Consider the following 23,591-nt stretch of genomic DNA (forward strand, 5'->3'; position numbering starts at 1 on the left):
GCTGATTATCAACATTGGCTCGCGCTGCATTGGTCCAAACTGATAAACGGTCCGTCAACCACACAATAACGAGTAGCTCAGTTTCGTTCCGCTTACATTACATTTGACATTTCATGTTGGGCAATGTTCATGTCAGCATCTATGAGCGCGCCTACATTTGAAATAATGAAATTGGTCGGCAGACAAAATGGGCCAATGAATGGTTAAAAAATGCGTACTGAAAACTGAACCGAAAGCCTGAACAGTTCAATACGAATCGAGTATCGTTACACTCCTAGTTTTCATGAATGTAAAAAAGATAAATAAAATTTCACATATTTTATATTGTAGAAGCACTTCTCTTCTCAGTCTGTCATAAACAGAGCGTTTCCTGCCTCAATAAAGCCGCAACTTCCGAAAAGCACAATGTGATTGGTTGTGGTTAGTCATAACCGTGAGTTTCAACCACTGATAATGATATTCTATATAAATCAGTGGTTTCCAAGGGGGTAATCCATTGACCGGAAGTTGAAGCCGGCCGCGTGCCGCCATTTTGTAGCAGAACTTCACTTGCGTTAGCATTTCCATTGACTCCCATTCATTTTGGCGTCACTTTGATAGTGAATAACTTTACATCGGAGGCATTTGAAGACTCCAGTCTATTATTTATTTCCAAAGAAACACCACAATGTATAAAATGCTCCATTACCTTGTAGCTTATGTTATGGCCCCGTAGAAGCAGTTTTTTGTAAAAGTAGGCTAACGATTGCGTCATGCCCAGTAGAGAGATTACCGTATGGACAGGAGAAGAAGCTTGCGGGCAATCGGGGAAACGTGGAGGCAAAATGACAAAATAATTAATCAGAATACCTAGCAAAAGTTTCTCCTGCTCCTAGCTCATGGACAGCTCCTATTCACACTCTCCGCCTCTGCAAGTTTCGGAAGGGAACGATTCAGATTTCTGATGCCACAGCCACTAGAAGACAGACGGGTTGCTCACGTCACATCTACGTCATCAAGCTCTGTTTGAGTCGGTTTGAGTCTGCGTGTCAGGAACGGAAGTCCTAAAAAATCTCTAAAAATGGGCTTCACTTGTCTCAATTGAGTTCCAATGAGATGGCTCTGTCCACTTCTTTTACTGTCTTTGGTGGTTTCAACACACAACTTGCGCAACTCAACCAGACCGTGTCCCTTTTTTTTGGATGGGAATTATTTAAATGATGGATACCGTGACGTATACATTCCCGGAAGAAAAATTAAGACTACAATTGAGGCGTCTTAGCAACAGTGGTTACTAATATATAGAACAACTCCCTTTGGAGTGGATTTTGTAACTTTGCAGATATTCTTTTTCATATTTCCAACATTATACACTAAAGAAAGCTGTACAAAAGAATAACAGGAACCCTTTAACAATTTGAAAAATAAAACAGGCATAAATACAGATCTATCTCTGGTTAAGACAGTCTGACCTTTGCCCTCTCCAGCTGAACGGTGGCCTGCTGTTCTTTCTCCTGCCTGCCGCCCTGCTCCTCGTCCAGAGAGACATCCGAGTCAGACGGTCTGCTAGTGTAGGAATCGGCGGAACCCTGCACACATGTGAAAACCCATCAAATCAATGTACTGTCATTCCCACACATCCAATAAACAAAGATTTGCTCTTGCTTGTCAATACTGACACACATGTATTATACTATCTATGCACACAGTAATTTTATTATGATATCTAAATAGGTTTAGCCTGTGTTGAAATGTTTTGGTTTAAATAACTTTTCATTGCAGTGCATCAAGCAGAAGCTGATAGTTTTACTAATATCTCATGATTAAGTTGGGTTGGAAAAGGGTTGGACCAGTAAATAGTGAAATGACACATTATCAAGGAGAATGTGGCAAGCATGAATGTCTTCATATTCGTATAGGGAGGGAGTTTAAATGATGGGTAAAGATAAAAAAAAGGTAAGATAAATGAGGACTTTTTGTGTATCACTGCAATATTTCTTCCACCACATAATTAAAAAAAAACAGACCTTTTGATTAAAAAGTCATACACAATCCACTATTAATGATGAAATTTCCACAAATATTAAGCAACACAATAGTTTTCGTTAATAAGTAATGTTTCTCGAGCACCAAATCAGCATATTACAATTATTTCTCATGATTTCAACAGTTATTTTAAAATTGACTAATACTGACTGTATATCAATATTACTGTTTTTTGTTGTATTTTTGATAAATAAATGCAGCCTTGGTGAGCAGAGCACAAGATACTTCTTTTAAAAACATCAAACATATCTATGAAATGATAAATGATACAAAGTGAAATACTAGGAATTCCACCTTAATTTTCCCTAAAAAGGCACAGAAATAGGCAGTTCCCAGTTTGCATTGTGAGGAACATGAAATTGCAAATAACAAGTTAACATACATTATCACAAAGAGGCGACAAGGCAGATGTGACACTTATGAAACCAAGTCCTTTAAGAGTGCAGTAAACGGGTCTGATGCAGACTTCACAGTGTTTGTAAAGCTGAGAAATACAGTCGACTGAACATGTGCAGATCTGAACAAGATCAAATCAAAGACAGAATTATTGAAGCTGTCAGAATTATGACATCTTGGTCAAGGGATTATACTGTAATCTATTACTGGAAATGAGAAAGAGATAGGGAGAAAGGATCAACAGTCAAAAACAAAATACAAAAAGACAAACTCTATAATGGAGAGGAAATTCATCCTGAGAGAAAAAAATCTTAGGGATCTCACAAACTGCAAGTCAGGGATTTAAACACGCAGTCAAACATTTATCATCAAATTCTCCCAAGAACAAATCATCTTAGCTTTATTATTTACATGAATTTATAGAAAGTACTAATTGTCTAATTGTCAAATCTGAACTTACACAACATAAATAATCTTTTATTTTCCTTGAACAGTAGGAAACTATTGCAAACCGATATATGAACAGATGGATCTTCAGAAGGAATATCTTAGATATAAACCCCACATTAAGTGAGATGGAGGAGTCTGTCAAAAACAGAATGGCACTTTACTGAGACGCATTAAAATTGCAAAAGCAACATGTGCTTTGATTTCCTAATCAAAAGATTGTGCTCAAAGCCAAAAGATGCCTTGAAGGTTCATTAACCATATAGTTGAGTCCCATAAGAACATCCACTAATCCTATAATCCATATTCTCTTCATAACTGCAATACAGTCATCCAGCATCTAATACAGCACTTCTTTCCTTCAACACCATCAACTACTGTATATAGCCGCATTTCCACTGCAATTACCAGGAACTATTTGTCCCAGGAACTTTTTTTGCCCCATACCGCTTGCTTACTGCGTTTAGACTGCAGACTAAGTACTCATAGATATCCATATAAAGGCTAGATGGCTCACGGCGGAGTCTTTGTCGTCATCACCGGTGGCCATCTTGTCACGGGCAGGCTTTCTGGTGGGCTCTGTGGTTCCTGATGTAAGATGAGCGATCAGCACGAACACAAATACTCTTATCTTGTTGAAATCTTGACGGATTTACAAACGGTTTGGTTTCTTACAAATGTTATCAACGTGGCTATAATTCTGGATGACTATTTATTTATACACTTATTATTCATAAGTATGCAGTCAGTGTCATAACTACTGTACATCTCTGACGCTTATAAAAAACCAGACCATTTGAAAATCAGTAGAAAATTGAGCAAGTTACTGTTATTTAAAAAGTACATGCACCATTAAAACAATTTTACGAGTGAGCGAGCTGACAAGATGGCCGCCAGGTGCGGACGTTCCTGCGGTGGAAACATGGCTGATGCCATTTATAGACCATTTTGCAAGATGTAAACAACACTGGTCCAGAAACACTTCCTGTTTCAGTTTGTAACTGTTTTCTTTATTTCACATGTAAAGAAAACATCTTAAAGATGTTTGTTTAACTTTTTGATTCAGTTTTATATGTTCTGTTGGTTGTATTTTATCCCAGCTTTTATGTAGTGTTACAAAACTGAAACAGGAAGTGCTTCTGGACCAGTGTTGTTTACATCTTGCAAAATGGTCTATACAGAATCCTTTTACGTGTCGATTACTTATTACAAAAAAACAATCTGTAAAAACAGTACATTAATGCACTTACAATGCATAGTCAATGAAATTCTAAGTTTGTGAAGCCTGCCTAAATGATATTCAAGACCCCCTAAAATTAAATGATTAACTCTGTTACCACCATCAAAATCTGTCTGAGATCTTGCTTCAATGCTTGCTGAGAACAGAAATTTGGGTAACATATCAGATTTTACATTGAAAGTTTATTTAATTAGGTATTGTTATATCCTTTGTATACATGCATCCATGTTGTTGTATCCATTGTATTTTATGCTCCATATTAAGTCCTTTAAAAGGACAATAATAATGAAGGTGGTATTACTTAATGTGTCATTTTATCTTACAACATATTACATAAAATGTCTTACAGCTGTCTGGACAAATAACATCAGTGTATCCCCTGATGCAGTTTGACAGATGATGCCCATTTCTATCTTTTCTGTGTTGGTGTGGGCTCCTGAGTCGTCCTCTTGACTGAAGTCTGATTTTGTTACCATCACAAGAGCTGTAAAATACACACTGTCCCTCACGTAACGAACAGCAAACCTCAGAGAGATTGTACTCTGCACCAAACCTAATGTAGAGCAAAAAAATAAAGACTATGGACTAACAGAACACCATAAATGGGAGTTGTTTTTTTTTGTGAGCTCATGCGAATTGTATAGCCTCAGTTTCCCGCTCTTATCCAACAGAAGAGGCAACCGGTGTCTATAGGCCTTCTACTTCAAGGTTCGACATGTTTAGAGATGCTCTTCTGCAGAACTCGGTTGTAACGAGTGGTTATAAGAGTTACTGGCACCTATCAGCTCGAACCAGTTTGCCATTCCCCTCTAACCTCTGAAATCAACAAGGAATTTTCGCCCACAGACCTGCTGGCCCGCTCACTGGATATTTTCTCATTTTCTGACCAGATGGTTATGTATGTAAATCCCAGTAGATCAGCAGTTTCTGAAACACTCAGACCAGCCCATCTGACACTGACAACCATGCCACATTCATAATCACTTAAATCACCATTCTTTCTCAGTTTGAACTTCAGTAGATAGTCTTGACCATGTCTACATGCATAAATGCATTGACTTGCTGCCATGTGATTGGCTGATCAGATATTTATATAACAAGCATTTGAACAGGTGTACCTAATAAAGTGACCGGTGAGTGTGAATGTGACCCGAACTGATAAAAGGCTGTAGAGATACAGGAGATTGGTGAAGCCCATTATGCCAAAGACAAGCACACACACCTTCCAGCAGAAACAGCCCTCATCAGAGAGAAACTGATTCTATTCATTCAAAGGTACATGGAGACACAAGGGCAACCTACAGAACTATGAGATTACATGAAGTTTTCTTGTTGTCTGTCCTTATCTTGTCTCAACAGTGCTCATATTACACAACACAACGCTGATAAGATGCACAAACAAAATCTTTGGCCAAGCGGAACAACAAAAGAAAAACGTTTTCTCAAACAAATTCACAAAAGACATTAGAGAGCCGCTCACGCTTGAGGTGATATGTGCAGTCATAAGCCATATGTGCAGAAAAAAGATGAGACAAAAAATCAAATATATCATAATGTTAAGTATATTGCAAATACCACTTATTTTAAACATATATTTGTTGTTAGTTTATTTATAAAACAATTATGATCAAATTCTTGCCAACTTGCATTGGGAGCATGATATCATTAGCATAGTTTACCATGTTGTTTGATCGTTCACACTACAATATCACATGGCGATTATATCAAACAGGTTTGAAAACATCACCGCGTGTGACAGTTCGAGGCAAGATATCACGTTGCTGACATGATCATATTTGCTGAGCATCTGCGACAGCAAATCCAGCTAAAAATCATGTAGTGTGAGTTCTGCAGGTTCATGGTTACTCATTTTTGTGCCATGACAGATGTCTCTACCACTGCGGGGGATAAGGAAGCAGACGAAAGGCACAAAAGATATCATTCTTTTGTTTTAAGTAGCTTAGCAACTAAGGAAGCAACTGTAGTGTGACCGGCAGCATATCCATACGGATCTCTGGTTTGGTCTGGTGGTCACTCAATGATTATATATCACTGACACTGAAATTTTGGAGCTCACAACCCTGGTCTTCACATTGCCCTCACTATTGGCCATCCATGGCCAGGAAAGTCATGTGACCAGTGTTACATAAGGCGATGTGCACTGAGCCGAGTCAAGTGACAGGCTCTGCATCTGCTCTTAATGACATCGAAGCCCCTGTGATTCATCCTCGCCACACCTCGTTCCATCTTCTCATTCTTCAGCAGGCATCAGGACCACTGGACCATCAAACTATTCAGTTTAATACTGCAACACAAACAGTATGAATCTTCAAAATTAGCTGATGCCTAATGACCTTTAAAAGCACATTTTTTAGTCCAAGTCTCTATCACAAGTAGTGCTGTTTTATCTGGATCTCAACTGGTGGGTCACAAGGGTCTGATCTGATGGTGTCAGGGGAAAAACAGTGAGTGTGTTTACATGCATGTTCTTAAACTGATTATGCTTAATAAGCCGACGTGTAAGTGCAACGTGTATGGCTATAATGGTCACCAGCTGGAGTGCCCTTGACAGCCACCAGAGAGCACTCCACATCATTCCCTCACAAACTACATCTCCCATGACTCACTGTCCAGACTCTTCATCCATTATCACATTCACCTGTGTCTCATTATTATGTTGTTTAGCTCACCCCATATAGACCATTTCACAAGATGTAAACAACACTGGTCCAAAAACACTTCCTGTTTCAGTTTGTAACTGTTTTATTTATTTCACATGTAAAGAAAACTTCTTAAAGATGTTTGTTTAACTTTTTGATTCAGTTTTGTATGTTCTGTTGGTTGTATTTTATCCCAGCTTTTATGTATCGTTAAAAAACTGAAACAGGAAGTGCTTCTGGACCAGTGTTGTTTACATCTTGCAAAATGGTCTATAAGCCTGGTTTTCTCATTCATTATCTGCAAAGTCTTGTTTAGTGTTAGTACTGCAATTCTGTGCGTGTTTGTGTCCTCTTTCTCTTGTGTCCTAGTTTCCTTGATTCTCTACCTGTTCCTTTGGATTTCTCTCCTTGGCTCAGCCCTTTTCTGTTATTGTTTGGATTGCTTGTTTGTGTATGATCTTGCCTGGATTTGAATTACATTTTTGGTTTACCTGTTCAATAAATACTAGTTTTGGATCCTCAACCATCTTGTCTCAGAGCAGTTTGTGACAGTGGTCATGTAAACATGGTAAACTGTTTCACTTTGTCGGCATAACTGGCTTAAAGGAGAACTCCGGCGAACGATGAACCTTTGTTCTAATAAAACATCGGTACCTAGTCAATCGTCCTCTGAGTTTTGTTTTCATGATAATCGAATGTAAAGAGTTGTATCTCTAAAAACTGTTTAGCGTATAATGCTAGTAATGAGGGCATTGACTAAGTAAAAAGAAATCGAAATAGCTCAAAATAGCCCCACACTAACACAGTAACATAATGAGGCTCCATACATGCAAAACGAAGCATTGAGAACTTTGTAAGTGTACACACGGCCGCATTAACCATAGGGCTAGGCGGGGCTTAAGCCCCGGGGCCCAAGCAAGGAGGGGGCCCGTGATTGGCTGTGGAGCAGATACTGCAAGCCATCTGATTACCAAAGCCTTACCACGCAACGTCCCCCACAAATTATCCCTGTTATTTAGTTGCACTTTGCCTTAGCCTATATTCCATGCATTATCATGGAATCATTATCATTAATAGAGACGTTCGCAAAGACCCGCCTTTTTTAGGTACTATGTGACGGACGGGCCACGAGCCAGGCGGCTCTCACGAGTCACGCACATCATGTTCTCATGCACTCACGCAGTGAAAAATACTTCGCGGGGCAAAGACTAACGTTACACCGAGTGATTACGAGAGAGAGTTCAGAGCAGCTTACTGTTGATATGAAACAAAGTCTCAACTTTCAAATATTGTCATTTAAGTAATTTAAACATTACCGTTTTCAAGTTCATGTCCACCGACTGACAGCTTTGTTGTCGGACAAAGTTGCGTATTCGGCGTTATGATTGGCCAGGCCACCTGTCAATCAAACCCCCTAGGCATGCAGGGCCAACGGCTCTGAGCAGGGCATGGTAAATTGAAACGTCAGGTTTTAATTTGATATGACAAATATATTTATTCTATATTTAACTTGTGAACACCGACCTGCTGCTGCACGTAGGCCTATAGATGATTGCTGCCTGCGCCTTATTAGAATAGGTTATATATCAACCAATAAATCGCCTTTACTCTTCTCTTCATTCTAGTCTATTCTTAAAACACAGCGTCATCATCGACCCCACAAACTTTCGGTAAGTTTGAATATTAACTTGATGGATGTATAATTTTGCTTTTTGTGTTTAATTAAACTCTATATTCGCCTAAAGGACTGGCGATAATATATCCGGTAGAAATATTTAAATTTTGCTGCGCCATCATGATGTAAGTTTATCATTTAAACGCGTTTTTAAACGTTGTGGTTTGGATACAAAATATTTCAAACTGCTCAGGCACAGTGAGCAGCGGGAGAATTTATTTTGTAAATGCTGGTTTTGAGACCAAGGTGAACCATAGACTGTGGTGAACTTGAGACGGTTTTGCACAGCGCACTTGAATCCGACTCTGAGGTCTCAAAGTGACAGACGCTGCTAATAAAGCTGCTGTCGCCATGTGTGTCAATAATGTTAATCAAACATCAGAAAGAAAGTAATTTACTGCATTTGACTGAATTACTTTTGCAAAATTAACAAGAATGAATGTTGAATTTGTAGTGAAAACCATGTATTGTATATGTGATTACTTTATATAATATTATTCAGTGCTTTAAGTTTTTCATAGGTCGATTTATTGTGCCTTTGTTCTATTTTAATTTGTGACTCTTGTCATCAGTAAGCTTGAGATTATTTTCTTAAGCTACTATTATTTTTTGGTGATATTGAAATTGGTCACAATAATTATGAAATTTTAGTCAATACATTTTGATATGATAAAAAAATCATGTTAAAAGTAACATAACTTAACTGTGAAGTATATCATGGATAAAATGACTCGTAGGCTATAATAATATAACATTTAGCTCATGTAGTTGGTGACCTAAAGTGGTGGGGGGGGCCCTGCAGTAACTCATAGCCCCGGGGCCCAGTGAGCTCTTAATACGGCCCTGAGTGTACAAACCGTTTAATAAGAAGATACTTGAAGACAGTTCACTTCGTATATACAGACAGGAGCCATCTTAAAAAATAGTCTTGATAAGTCGATCCCCGAACGCCGCTCATACAGTTCAGAAGTTCGCTGAACTTCATACAGTTCAGATCACTCAGCACGACGTTCGTGGTTTGACTTATCGAGACTATTTTTTAAGATGGCTCCTGTCTGTATACGTGAAGTGAACTGTCTTCATAAAGTATCTTCTTATTAAACGGTCTGTACACTTACAAAGTTCTCAATGCTTCGTTTTGCATGTATGGAGCCTCATTATGTTACTGTGTTAGTGTGGGGCTATTTTGAGCTGAAAACTAGCGATTTCTTTTTACTTAGTCAATGCCCCCATTACTAGCATTATACGCTAAACATTTTTTTAGAGAAAAAACTCTTTACATTCGATTATCATGAAAACAAATCTCAGAGAACGATTGACTATGTACCGATGTTTTATTAGACCAAAGGTTCATTGTTCGCCGGAGTTCTCCTTTAAGAATAAAACGATCGACAGAGATCGTTACCCCAATTTCGCCCAGCATGTAAACATCTTAACCTGCGATCTATTGGGTTATTGAGGTGCGCAGATTTCAGTGCATCCAGTCAGAGCTAGTGTTTTGCTGTAGGGAGGAGAAATATATTTTTGTTGTATATTTTTGACTTTTTGTTGACCCAACAAAAATATAAAAAATGTGTTCTTGTGTGGAAGTTTCCTGCTGACATTTTGAAATACTAGGGTTTTTTTTAAATGCTTTTTTTTTTTTTTTGTAAAATCAAAACACACATAACACATAGAATTCACTGAGTGAAATACATGGATGATTATCACCACCGGACCGTTGTTTTTTTTTTTTAAACAGTCTTGTAAACACAGTTTACTTGCATTGCCAGGTTACTGATTTGCAGGTAAACTGGTAAATTGATGCATGTAAATGTGTTCAATGATAAAAGCATATAATCATATACTGTATGTAAACATGCAGTTGAAATAGCGAAAAGTATAGTGTTTAAATAAAAGTAGCTATAAGTCAGTTGTCCTTAAGATTGGGTGAGCCTGCAGGATCTGATAGTGCTGGCTAGCAGATGAAGATCAAGCCAAACTAATATGCATTAATGTACAGAATCCGCACTTAGGCAATCATTTCACTTTGGAACACATTACACACCGTGGCCAGCTGGTTTGCTTCCTCTATGTTGCCGACTCAGCGATACTGATGGTTGGATGGAGAGAGATGGCAGGGTGCGGAAACATTTCCCCAGCAGATGATAGCACAGTTCCTCTTTAACAGGCTGCCAGCAGCAGACTTAAACCTAAGATCAAATATTTCAAACATCTTCAAGCAATGAACAGTTATTAACCCCACAGATTACTCTTATTATAATTATCAGTTTTTAAAATATTGAAATATTTCGAATTTTTTGAAGTATTGAAAAAATATTTCCAGTCTGCCTCCTCTTCATTAAACTGTCGGTGTTCTGGCCCTGTCCGTTCTTTCAATCAGACTGCAGTTCCATTTTGTGCTGCTAGCACAGAAATGATGCATTTAAAGGTAGGTTTCATAAACACTTTTTGAATTATTATATACAAATAAATTTGAATTGAATTGACCACGTCGTTGCGAAGGCAATGCAGTTGTAGACTGTTGTGTTAAAGACGTGTGATAGGCTCCAGAAACAAACTGCAGCCACCATTTACATTTCCTCCTTAAAGGAGTAGTTCACTTTAAAAAAAACTTTTGAGATGTCCATGTCTTTCTTTCTTCAGTCGAAAAGAAATTAAGGTTTTTGATGAAAACATTCCAGGATTTTCTCCATATAATGGACTTCATTGGGAAACAAACAGTTCAAGGTCCAAATGAGAGTTTAAGTGCAGCTTCAAAGGGCTTTAAACGACACCAGACGATGAATAAGGGTCTTATCTAGGACCCTTCGAGTCATGACTTGAAAAAAGATTTGTTCATTTTGATGAACGAGTTTGAACAGGAGAGTCACGAACGCTCATCACAGAACAGAGCAAGGCGAGCACACGTCCTCAGACTCGGATTTATGCGTTACTAAGGCAGCAACACTATCAACATCGAAATGAATCTGCAGCAGTCAGGTGGTATGAAGTCAGAACTCCTTAAAGTGTAAATTGCAGGTTAAATTTTTCACGAAGATAATGCAATGTGCTTACTAAACATAAAAAATAACAACCGCCCACAATTGTTTTTTATGGTTTTTTGGTAACGCTTCCTTTTACAGTACAGTACTTACAGTGTACTTACCTAGAAAGTACTGGCTAATATAAGGTAAGTACATGGAACAGGGGTAGGTTTAGGGGTAGGTTCAGGGTTAATACTAGTTATTACCCAGTAATTGTAGTTACTAAAATAAGTACATAGTATTTACATGGGTAACTGGACTGTAAAAGGAAGCGTTATCGTTTTTTTTTTTTTTTTTTTTACCAAAATGCTGCATATAATATGAAAAGTTAGTGCATTTTACAGTGGTTTAAAGCACGCCCCCTCCCTTGGCGTGACGTCATAAAAGGGACCCCAAGCTTTTACTGTCTATGCCTGGTCTATGCTCCAAGCCTAGAGTTACGTTAGTCTAAACGGCAAGTAGGCTAGCATTTATAATGGAGACCTAGTTAGCAAAAATGGTTAACTATTGTGTTTGTGCGGGATGTATGAATACATCAAAAACGGGGGAGAGACTCCACAAATTCCCCAAGAACAAACAATTGATTCATGCTTGTAGGTGTTAGCTTATATCCCCGACCCTACCTGAGCATGTTGTGTCTGAACCCAGCCCGACACATTAACTGTAATTATGAGCCCGAGCCCGATTTAAACCCGACCATTATTTAACATGTGGGTCATTATTATAACTGACGTTCTCAACTATTTTTTATGTTACTTTCTCCCGCCCGCAACAGAGATAGAGATACTCTCTAAAGTGAGGGGAATCTTATGATTTCAAAGCTAGCCTCTCTGAAATTGCAAACCCTACCTTTAAACACACAAAATATGGAAGTTTAACAAGTACGTTTTAAAGATGCTTGATGATGTATATTTCTATTTCCTGAAGCCATGATTCAGTCGAGCGACCTGTTCATGTCAAACCCATAAGAGAACTTTCCTTAGTTTCAACCAAAGCTTGCTCTATTTTGCATTAGATCATTTAACCGTTATGCTGCCTCAGAAGTCTGTCCAAAATCAGATTCATGAAGTAGCCTACCTTCGTGCACAAACGCTGCCCACAAAGTCATTACCCTGATAAGGCAGCGAGGAAACATGCCAGCTGCCTAAGTTTTCGGACGTAGCCGAAGACTTAAGCTCAGGGGTGCCCAATGCTGTCCCTCGAGAAATCCAACAAACATGTCAAGAGCTCCTAAAGATATTAATTATCTGGTTGAGTTTTGTGTGATCAGTTTTGAACTTTCCAAGAAGGTAGATCTCCAGGAACATGATCGGGCACATCAATGTCTAGATCAATGTCTTTTGCAGTTTAGAAAAATCTCAAAATATAAATTCTATGTACATAGATATAAATAGAATTTATACAAATATAAATATATGCAAATAATGACGAAAAATGTATAGTGATCTCCAATTTGATACATCAGAATGAAACTCATAAGTCTCTTTAAAAGAGCCTTATCATTTCTAATACACATGCTTAAGGGACAGATACCTTCATATGAGAATGTCCAGAGGCACATACGAATTTCTAACTCAAGCACTCGGTTCAGTATGAATGCCCAAGGAAATTAAATCTGTCCCTCGACTATCAAAACCTACTTAGCATCAAGACAGTTTTCTAAATGATCCAGTTGATATTTATTTATTATCACATAGCGAAATCTATTAACCTGTGCTTCCAACAACTGATGGAGATGAATGGTCCGCAAGTAAAAAGAAAACGATTCTAAAGTACTGCATAAAATATATACAAATATCAATACTTCCCCAGTTGCATTTAAGTTTTGAGTTCTGCAAGTTAATGTTTACTTAATACTCTTTATAATAACAAACCATCAAAGAAAATTCTTCATGATATGAAGATTACCCCTTTAAACATAATGCACCTTTCCTTAGATTCTTATATTGTGTACCCATGAATTTGTTATGTGAATTATACATTACAATTTTATTTACTGTAATTATGAATCATTTTCAAGTATTTTTTTGAGAATTATTTTTACGGACGATTTGAGCAAACATCTGGGGACAAATTTGTCAACCAACCCCACAGAGTAGATAAGCAAACCCACACACCCAAACAACGGCTAAACCACATGCAGTATTCACGTATACTCTGCCTCAGTACGTACACCATTATCTAACCACGTCAAGTGTGTGGGCTTGGGTTTGTCAAGCCACACGTTCTGCTTATCTTCAGAGATTGCACGCCGTGAACATTTTACTGTGATGCCAGTGGGTCTGAGAGCGTTTGGGGCCCTCAAAGCCCAGTATGATGTTAGATCCTTGCCCTGCATTTATTTAAAAAACAAAAGCGGATTAAACGGTCAGTGAAAAAGCATCCTCCGGTGAGCAGATATGAAGATGAATCATGAGAGCTGAGGACCAATGCAGGCAAGCGCAGCGAGTAATTATTACAGATAAATCTTTCAACAGCACAGAATGAGATCACTACCATTTAGGGCCACATCTGACGAAAGCAAATACTTAACCATAAAAAGAGATGATGAAAGCTTTGTATCACATAGTAAGCCATGAAAGGTACTTCTCGTATCTGACTACGGATCTTTAAATATGAGGCTCTCAACCGGCGGGTTGCAATTTACAACCCAAAAGTGGAATCGAGTCAGTGAACTTGTCCAATTCCAAGTCCAATTTGTGAACTAGTTGTGAACACTTGCAGAGCCAGACATTACTAGTTCTAGAATCATAGTACGTCTGATTTTCTTTTCATTTTGAGACTGGCATTTTGAGAAAATTTCACTTATTTACTCATGTCATACCAATCATGTGTGCATTTCATTCTTCTGTGAACGAATAAAAATGAAAGTCCGTTTAAAGGGTTAGTTCACCCAAAAATGAAAATTCTGTCGGTATTTACTCACCCTCATGTTGTTCAAAACCTCTATGTGTTTATTTATTCTGCTATACACAAAGGAAGATATTTGGAAGAATGTTTTAATCAAACAGATCTCATTCCCCATTGACTAGCATAGTAGGAAAATATACTATGGTAGTCAATGGGGAATGAGATCTGTTTGATTAAAACATTCTTCCAAATATCTTCCTTTGTGTTCAGCAGAACAAATAAACACATAGAGGTTTGGAACAAAATGAGGGTGAGTAAATACTGACAGAATTTTCATTTTTGGGTGAACTATCCCTTTAACAGTGTTAATTCAAAACACAAACTGCCCTTGCCGATTCAGTCCAATACAGTCAAGATTCAATACAATTCAGTTCAATAACAATACAGTCAAAAGAATTGTTTCAAAACAGCAATCACTCATCTGTTCTTCTCAAAAAGATTTATCTTAAAACTATACTGAAAGAACAATCACTTACACTTTAAATGCAGTATGAGATTATGTCTGATCCGGTAGATTGAAACTTATGCATTTGATTAGAAAACAATATACAAATACTGTATAACAGTGTGGTTCTGGTTAGGCTAACAATAGTGCAAAAAACAGGATACATGAAATAATTACACGCAATGAATAGTACCCGCTTGAACCCTCCATTACCTTTAATATTCATAAGCTGTAAGGAAAGAGGAGGAAAGAGAGGCAGACACAATTAGACCACAAGGCTATATTAAGATCATCACAGGCCACCAGATCTGAGCTACTTTGTCATAACTTCATTCTAATTACATCATTTTCATGATGTTCCTGCACCATATAATTCCAGAGAAAATACTTTCGGCAGGGTATTAAATTGTCCTCCTCATAAATTAAACAGCCTCTCAGTGTAGGAAACAGTTAGATAGATAGATTGTCTGAGGATTGTCTAAATATTGTACTTGTATATATATTCTGTCACTCTGCCACAAGCTCACCTGTCTGCATAACTCTTCAGATCCATGCAACTGCTCAAAAAATCTCTTTACGTATCACCTACTTGTCTGCTTCCCTCTGTTTCGTGACAGAAGACCAGACCTCATGCAAAGTCCCACGCATATTGCAGAGGATAGCCCCACCGATCCGTTTGCAGACCTGGTTCACGCCGTTCGTCTTTCACTCCAGCCTTCAACATCTGTTGAACAATCCACCCGCCATTCCAGATGATTTGATTCAAGCTGCACGTTCATCACTTCCGCACCCAGCACCTTCTGCTTCGCCTACTGCCTCTGCTAGTCCCATGGCTCCACCAGCGATATTCAGGCGGAGGAATGCAGTGGGTTCCTTCTTGCATCTTCTCCAAGCTGGACCTGCAGAGCGCATACAACCTCATTCGTATATGCCGAGGCGATGAGTGGAAAACAGCCTTTGTTACCCCGTCTGGACACTATGAATATTGGGTCATGCTGTATGGCTTGTCCAACTCACCTTCTGTCTTCTAGAGCTATATGAATGAGGTGTTCGGGGAATTCCTTTAACGATTCGTCGTGGTCTATATCGATGACATCCTCATCTATTCCTGAAACCTGGCCGAACATCACCTCCACGTGACACAGGTCCCCGAAAAGCACCGCAATTACCATCTCTACCTCAAGCTGGAGAAGTGCGAGTTCCATACCACCTCTGTACATTTCCTGGGATATGTCATCGATCAACATGGCATCCAGATGGACCAGAGGAAGGTGGGTACCTTTTGGAACTGGACTTAACCCACTACCATAAAGGAGCTGCAGCACTTCCTAGGATTCACAAACTTCTACATACAGTTTATTCTTCACCAGGTTCGATTTCACCGTCTCATATCGACCTGTCCTGGAGATAAAAACGTTAAGGCTGATGCCTTATCCCGTCTTCATCAACCTGATCCAGAAGATTCTTCTCAAGAACCTATTCTCCCTCCAGCTATGATCTTAAGTCTTATCCAAGCTACTCGCTCCAAACCTGCTCCGCTGGGAGATCCAGAAGGACTCCTCTACTTTTCTCCAACCTACCATCTGCCCTCAAGGGGTTACCCACAGCCTTAGAAGCGGCCGAAACCATGTTCCAGAACGATTTCCGTCACTTCAGTCTTCCCAAAGATATAGTATCAGACTGGGCTCCGCAGTTTATATCTCAGGTCTTGTTTAAGCTCCTCTGAGTATCAGTAAGCCTCTCTTCCGGTTACCATCCTCAAACCAACAGCCAGACTGAGTGGAAGATCCAGGAAATCGGGAGATACCTGAGGTCCTACTGCCATCAAAACCAGGACAGCTGGAGTCAATTCCTTCCATGGGCAGAGTACGCCCAGAACTCCTTACAACAATCCACCACAGGGCTCACTTCTTTCCAATGTATCCTGTGATACCAACCTCCATTATTCCTCTGGTCGGGTGAGCCCTTGGAGATCCCAGCTGTCAACCACTGGTTCCAGCAGATTGAGAGGGTATGGGACTCAGCTCATGTGCATCTCCAACTGGTAGTGCGGAGACGCAAGAGACAAGCAGATGCCCGAAGAACATCTACCTCTCTCATTAATAAACAATTGAAATATATCCTTGCTATTGTTTCCCGACACATCCATAATCATGAGGCTACTTTTGCCAGTGCTTTCATGTGTGCTGACTGTAAGGCATATATCCCGCCCCCCAGTAGCCTATATTTAATTTAATTCACATTTATTTGTACAGCATTTTTCACAATACATATCGTTTCAAAGCAGCTTTACACAAAGTCAATGTTTCTAAATTACAATTTAGAGTGGTCTGTTATCAGAGGTGACAGTGTAATGCATTTCAGTTAATTTTCATTCAGTTTCATTGTTAAACAATGCATTAAGATAAGGCAGAAACAATTAGCTAATTGAAGTAAAGAATACATGTTGTTCAATGATTAGGAAACAAAGAAAACGTTAGCATTGGTGCTTTTTTACATACTCAAAATATGAGTGTGAAAAAGTCAACAGATTGAAAAAAAAAAGGTAATATTATATTGTTAAAACTGGTTAGATAAAATTGGTATCGAAAAAAGTATCGTTGAGGAACTGGTATCGAAGTCAAGGTATCGGTATCGAACATTTTATTACTATACCCAGCCCTATTCTTAACAGTTCTTGCTTTCCATGGGAATCGAACCAATGACTTTGGTGTTGCAAGCGCCAACGTTTGAGCTACAGGAAAGCCATCAGTGTCTGTTGTTATTTTGGCTCACAAAAACGGCATGTTTTTTTCTCACATCCAAATAGGGGCAAATTTGGCATGCTATAATACATGATCAGTGGGGTATTTTGAGCTGAAACTTCACAGACACATTCTGGGAACACCAGAGACTTTACTACATCTTGTAAAAAGGGGATAGGTCCCCCTTTAAGCAAATAAAACGCATCCATGAGTCAAAATCTTACACTATATTATACAACCTGTTTCAGCCAAAAAAAAAAAAAATAAAGGATAAGATCACAGATTAAATTTTGCCTATGGTAACACTGAGTGGAATGTGAATAATTTGTGGTGTAAGAAAACAGCTGCATCTCAAAAGAGCAACAGGCACATCTCTTGTAAAGTGCTGAAACTTATGACCACTTGATTAAGGAGACTGGGCTTGATGTGGCTGTAACCAGCATAGATATACATCAATGGGACTTGTTTATGTCTGATCTAATGACACCTAATGAAGAACACCGCACCCCCCCCCCCCCCAAAAAAAAAGCCAAAAAAAAAAAAGCAAAAAAAAGCAATGCTTGCAAGCTAAGAGGAAATAAACCAGTAAGCAGTGTGGCATTAGCAACAGCTCATTGATACGGAATAACAGGCTACCACCACAGCTGACTGATGCTCTCCACTCACACTGATGCGGAACAGAGCGCGGTTGACAGAAAGAGTGGAGGTGACACTGAAACAAAACCCATAGACAAACACATACAGATCCCCTCCCCCAAAACACACTGGGACCAGTAGCACCATCTACCATCTGAATTCCTGCAGCCATCCCCATTGCATTTGTGTGAGCATGCATTCATTAAAAATACCATGAAGATGCACATAGACCCTTACTCACCGCCTCCGAGTCTTCGAATCCATGAAGGTACAAATTGTCGTACATGGAGGTCTGATATTCCCAAGGGACCACCTTAATGATCAAATGCAAATGTGGGATAAGAAAGCTCCAGCGAGAGTATGTCTAACAGGGCTCTCTTATAATCCCCTTTCCCATAGAAAGACCACCGAAGGAGGAATGTCAAGGAAACGGCAGCCGCTCTCTTGCTCCTGAAGGCAGCGTATTGTATTAATGAGGATGAAGCAGGATCGATCACATCATAGAGAACTGGGGCTCACCCCGGAGGCTGCAGAGACCTGGCATTTTATCAAGCTTCTACAAACAGAGCAAGCAAACAGAGCCTTCCTCAATCAGAGGCTGATGACAAAGCAGCGAAACCGTCTTCTGATTGGCTGGTGGGGGCTCCAGTCAGAAAAGACAAGTGCTCTCTTCTGTTGAATGTTAGAGGAGGAGAAGGGGTCTGCAGGGTGCTGACAGCATTCCTCTCCTTGACCACTGGGGTTCCTGCAATTTTTTCCTCGCCGTTTCTATTTTTGTCCATATTGGAACTGCATCACACCTCTTTCTCTTTTCATCTCCTTTATATTTCACCCTTGTTCACATATAGACTCGACAAATATTAACAAAGAGTTTGTGTATTACTGTTCACATACATGTTTGTTACAAAATTCAACTAAGGCAACAGTTTTAAAATCAATTCACCTGACTGAATTTTAGATTTCTTAATGTTATTAGCTTAATGTAAATAGTTCAATTTATTTATATTGTTAATTATACTGTGTAAATTATTGAATATCATTATTATAATTGATATTATGTGTTTTTTCTGAGAGAAAGAGCTTGCTGTCTTAAACTAATAACAACGTTTGAGACGAAAACATTCATAAAACACATTAAAATGTCAAACATAAACTCCACATGGTACATGAAACACACAGGTAAACATCATTTTAAGTAGAAAAACAAAAAACGCATCCTGAAATCACAACACAATACTAAATATGACACCAAAATCAAAGAGTCAGAAGGTTTTTGATGAAAACATTCCAGGATTTTCTCCATATAATGGACTTCAATGGGAACCAAACGGTTCAAGGTCCAAAAGACAGTTTCAGGACAAACTGCAAACTGTTGAAAGGGCTTTAAACGATTCCAGATGATGAATAAGGGTCTTATCAAGCGAAACGATCGCTCATTTTTAAAAAAAAAAAATTACAAAGTTTACGTTTTATAAGCTCAAATGGTATAAGTCAAATCGTTCATTTCGTTCGTTGAATGAACCAAATGACTCGAAAAACGATTCCTTCATTTTGATGAACGAGTTCGAACAGGAGAGTCACGAACGCGCATCACAGAGTAAGGCGACAATTTGAGCTTTTAAAACTTTTTTTTTAAATGAGCGATCATTTCGCTTGATAAGACAATTATTCATCGTCTAGAATTGTTTAAAGCCCTTTGAACAGTTTGCAGTTTGCACTGAAACTCTCATTTGGACCTTGAACCGTTTGGTTCCCAATGAAGTCCATTATATGGAGAAAATTCCTGGAATGTTTTCATCAAAAACCTTCATTTCTTTTCCACTGAAGAAAGAAAGACATGAATATCTTGGCTGACATGGCGGTGAGTAAATTATCAGCAATTTTTTTTTTAAAGTAAACTACTCCTTTAAAAGGCTGAATTGAGAAGCATTATTTGTGTCCTACAATAACTACAATAAAGTAAATCTTCACAATAAGGCAAAAAAAAAAACAGCAATATTTATTTATAGATAAAGTATATCAACGCATTCTCACCCCAAGGCGTCACCTTTGACCATGCTTCAATATTTGACGTTTTAGGCGCCCTTTAGCGTCACTTACATGACGCGATCCTACGGCGTCATATAACTGACACTAAAGGAAAGCGTCAGTTAGAGGACGCGGTTAGGTTTAGGTGTGGGGTGGGGGTAGGGTACACGCGATCCTAGGGCGTCATCTAACTGACGCTAAAGGGCGCCTAAAGCGTCAGATATTGAAGCATGTCCAAATGCTTCCCAAGGCGTCAGTTAGGTGACGCCTTGGGAGTGAGAATGGGCTGAGTATATATATATTACTGTATTGCAATGCATACCACAATGCTGTAATACAAAAACCCATCCCTACAAACACCCCTTGTCCCTAAATCTCTCTAACCGTCAGGTTATGGCAAATGTGAATGAAGAAACATAAAATGAGAGCTTGACATGATGATATTGAACCAGACTGTGCTTTAGCAGGAGTATCAATACATCTGCGTTGTGTAATTACATCCCCATGACGGTGGAGAAGCTATAAAACACCAACTCCATCTCGAGGTCACTGGGACAAGCAGGGACCATGGACACTAGAAGCTTGTTTTGCATTTATAATTCTGTTATTGATTTATATTTCCCATAAAATCACTCCAGCTACCGAACTAGTAAGAAAACCAAGAACAATCAAGTCTTTTCAAGTAATTACATGAAAATGAACTGACGGTGTAGCAGTTAATTAATCATGGTTCTCTCTTGAGTATAAAACCCTGGCACACATCGCCCCCTGTCGTTCAGAATGCTCATCTACAACATTCCTGCTTTCTACTCACTGAAACACACATTATTCTGAGTAAAGATCAAATACATTCAACTCTATTCTTACAACTTTAATCAAATGAACCCATGAAGGAGTCCATAGATATTAATAGATAACAGAGCAATCAATCAGTTTTTCCTCCATTTGTCCACCAAGAAGGATATGAAGAGATAATGGCAAATTTATCTTTTAAAATTAACGTGAATGAATATTGTTAATATTATGAAATATGAAAAATATACCTCCAAATATATATATATATATATATATATATATATATATATATATATATATAATAGATTATTTTAGTAAAATGTATATGAATAACATGTTACTTTACATTGCATGAGGTACTCCTTAAGATCACTACTGATATTTTCAGATTTATGTTTTTTTATTTATTTTTTTCTTTCTCAGATTTATGGATCAGCTATCAAAGCGGAAGGTCAAAATAAACAGAATAAATGCCTGTTATTAAAAGCATAATACTATCTTAAATCTTAATCCTGTAATATATTTGGTTTCCTTTTAATACCTAACTTTCATTTGAATGACTGTAATAATTGTACAAAGAACCCATTCGCTATTTTGCAATCAATGATTATGTGCCTTGTTTCCTTATTCCACTCTTTAATGATCCATAAATCTTATAAATCAACATTAGATCTCCAAATCAACAGTCATGCTTACAGTCAGCCCCTGCTCTTGAGCTTTCTGTGGGCCCTATGGTCAATAAACACAGCAGGGAAGCAAAGAAATAAATGAATTACTAAAGAGTTTAGCCATGTGACCTATACCAGACAGATGAATTATTTATACATGCTCCCAGTGATCAGGAATTTTAAATGCATTATTATGGATAACAATATAAACAGGAACAACTTCCACCATTTTAAGCCCTCGGCATTAAAACCAGATTCAGTACAGCCATACATTTAAGGCAAGTTTAAGTTATATCATGACTATTACCTGGAGATTTGTCTTTAACATTGATCTCAGCCGATTTTAACCACGTCTGGATTTTCTAGCCTCATTTGAGCAAGACGTTTCTATATTTGAAAAAATTATTTCATATACATCTTTTGTACATTTTAATTTTACAGGGACTTGGAAGTGTGGTAACAGTCTACCGTGTAAATCTGAGGTTCTCAGATCAATTTCATTGAATTTAGAAGAATTTAGCCTAAACCAAACTCTACTTATGGTCACATTTTAAAATATGCAAACTTTGAAAAGTAGGTTGTCCTCAATGAAGGGTCTTGGCTGTGAAACCACCTTCATGGCCAAAAATAGAATCAGTCAAATGCAGAAATCCCAAGGTTGTTTGGGGACCTAGATTCTAGAACCATTTTGAGAGCAAACGGGACAGCGTACATGAGGTGACCGCACTTATCAATTAGAGTTAAAGCTGTTTTCAGTCTCATTACCAATAAAATTGCAACTAATGAACTGCTCAATACAAAAAATGGGTGGAAATGCAGAAAAGGAGATTATATCACAAGAAAAAAGAGAGATCATACTTGAACCATACTTGATGTCCTGTATAGTACAATAGTGAAGTTACCTTACCATACCAGGAACAATAATCAGTGTAAATTGATTCTAAAAAAGTATATAGTATGAATTCACTTATTATTCAAAGACAAAATGTATGTTTAACATAGCAATACATATATTTTTATGGTGATATTATCATAGAATATCACAGAAATGGTTAAACTTTTTCATGTTATGAATTATTTAAAGTAATAATTTATCTGTAAAGAGGTATTCCCTGTAAGAATCACTGTATTTGTTTACATTTTTTGTTTTTCAAATTAATATAATTGTAAAAAACATAAAACAGACAACAAAATGCCACTCCATGGTGATGTTGGCAACCACAGTGACTATAGATTTGTTATTGTAAATTAAAGGTACAATATGCAAGATTGTTTCGCCACCAGGGGTCGCTAACCTCTTACAATAACAAAGGCGTATATTAATGACGTATATTCGGCATTAAGCGGAATTATGGATCTTGTCGTCAAGATGATGGATCTTTTATGGATGAGTGAATACAGTGATGTTTTTAACATGACTGAGTATGAAGCAGGGCGTGATTGCTAGACGTTTACCAGCGCCACACACAACGTGAGTCCCACGGATATAAAGGAATAAGGACATTTAATTCTACCGAACTACACCCTGAATTACTCACACAGGTCAGTTTATTAGAGGAATTAAACTTGAGGTAACGCAGCAGTTTCACTATCACACTAAACGGCATTTGAGTGTGTTGAATGTTGTTAGTTAGATTGTTTGTCGGCTGTATGAGACTAAGCTAGATTAACATTAGAGAATAACATACAGATCATATTCTAACTTTTCATGATGTTGAACTATATAACATTGATTAGTTTTATATAGATTAATTTGCTCAGCTGTTTGCTCAAGTAACATGCAACACTGGCGTCTCTGTCAAGTCGAAGTTAGTCGCGGAGGTGGAGCTCTCGGCATCTCGAAAGATCTTGATCTTCCTTTTAGTCCTATTTTTTGTTTCAAAGTCTGCTTGCCAT

General features: G+C 38.2%; 1 protein-coding gene across 2 annotated transcripts in view; it reads right to left on the reverse strand.

The window, feature by feature from the left end:
- The window catches only part of cacnb4a (calcium voltage-gated channel auxiliary subunit beta 4a), a 37,880-nt gene that overhangs the window by 11,225 nt on the left and 3,064 nt on the right, over positions 1–23,591 (reverse strand). Inside the window, exons 1-2 of one of the 2 annotated variants that reach the window (XM_039649665.2) lie at positions 18,446–18,873; positions 1,452–1,568 (exon numbers count right to left, since the gene is read on the reverse strand). In XM_039649665.2, the coding sequence (XP_039505599.1) occupies positions 1,452–1,568; positions 18,446–18,490 (162 nt within the window). In that variant the 5' untranslated portion in view covers positions 18,491–18,873. Of the gene's footprint in view, positions 1–1,451; positions 1,569–18,445; positions 18,874–23,591 lie in introns of those variants that run through there. The other variant, XM_039649664.2, reaches the window with a different exon arrangement.

Source organism: Pimephales promelas, chromosome 7 (assembly GCF_988280905.1).
Source record: "Pimephales promelas chromosome 7, fPimPro1.hap1.1, whole genome shotgun sequence".
Taxonomy (NCBI): Eukaryota; Metazoa; Chordata; class Actinopteri; order Cypriniformes; family Leuciscidae; genus Pimephales; species Pimephales promelas.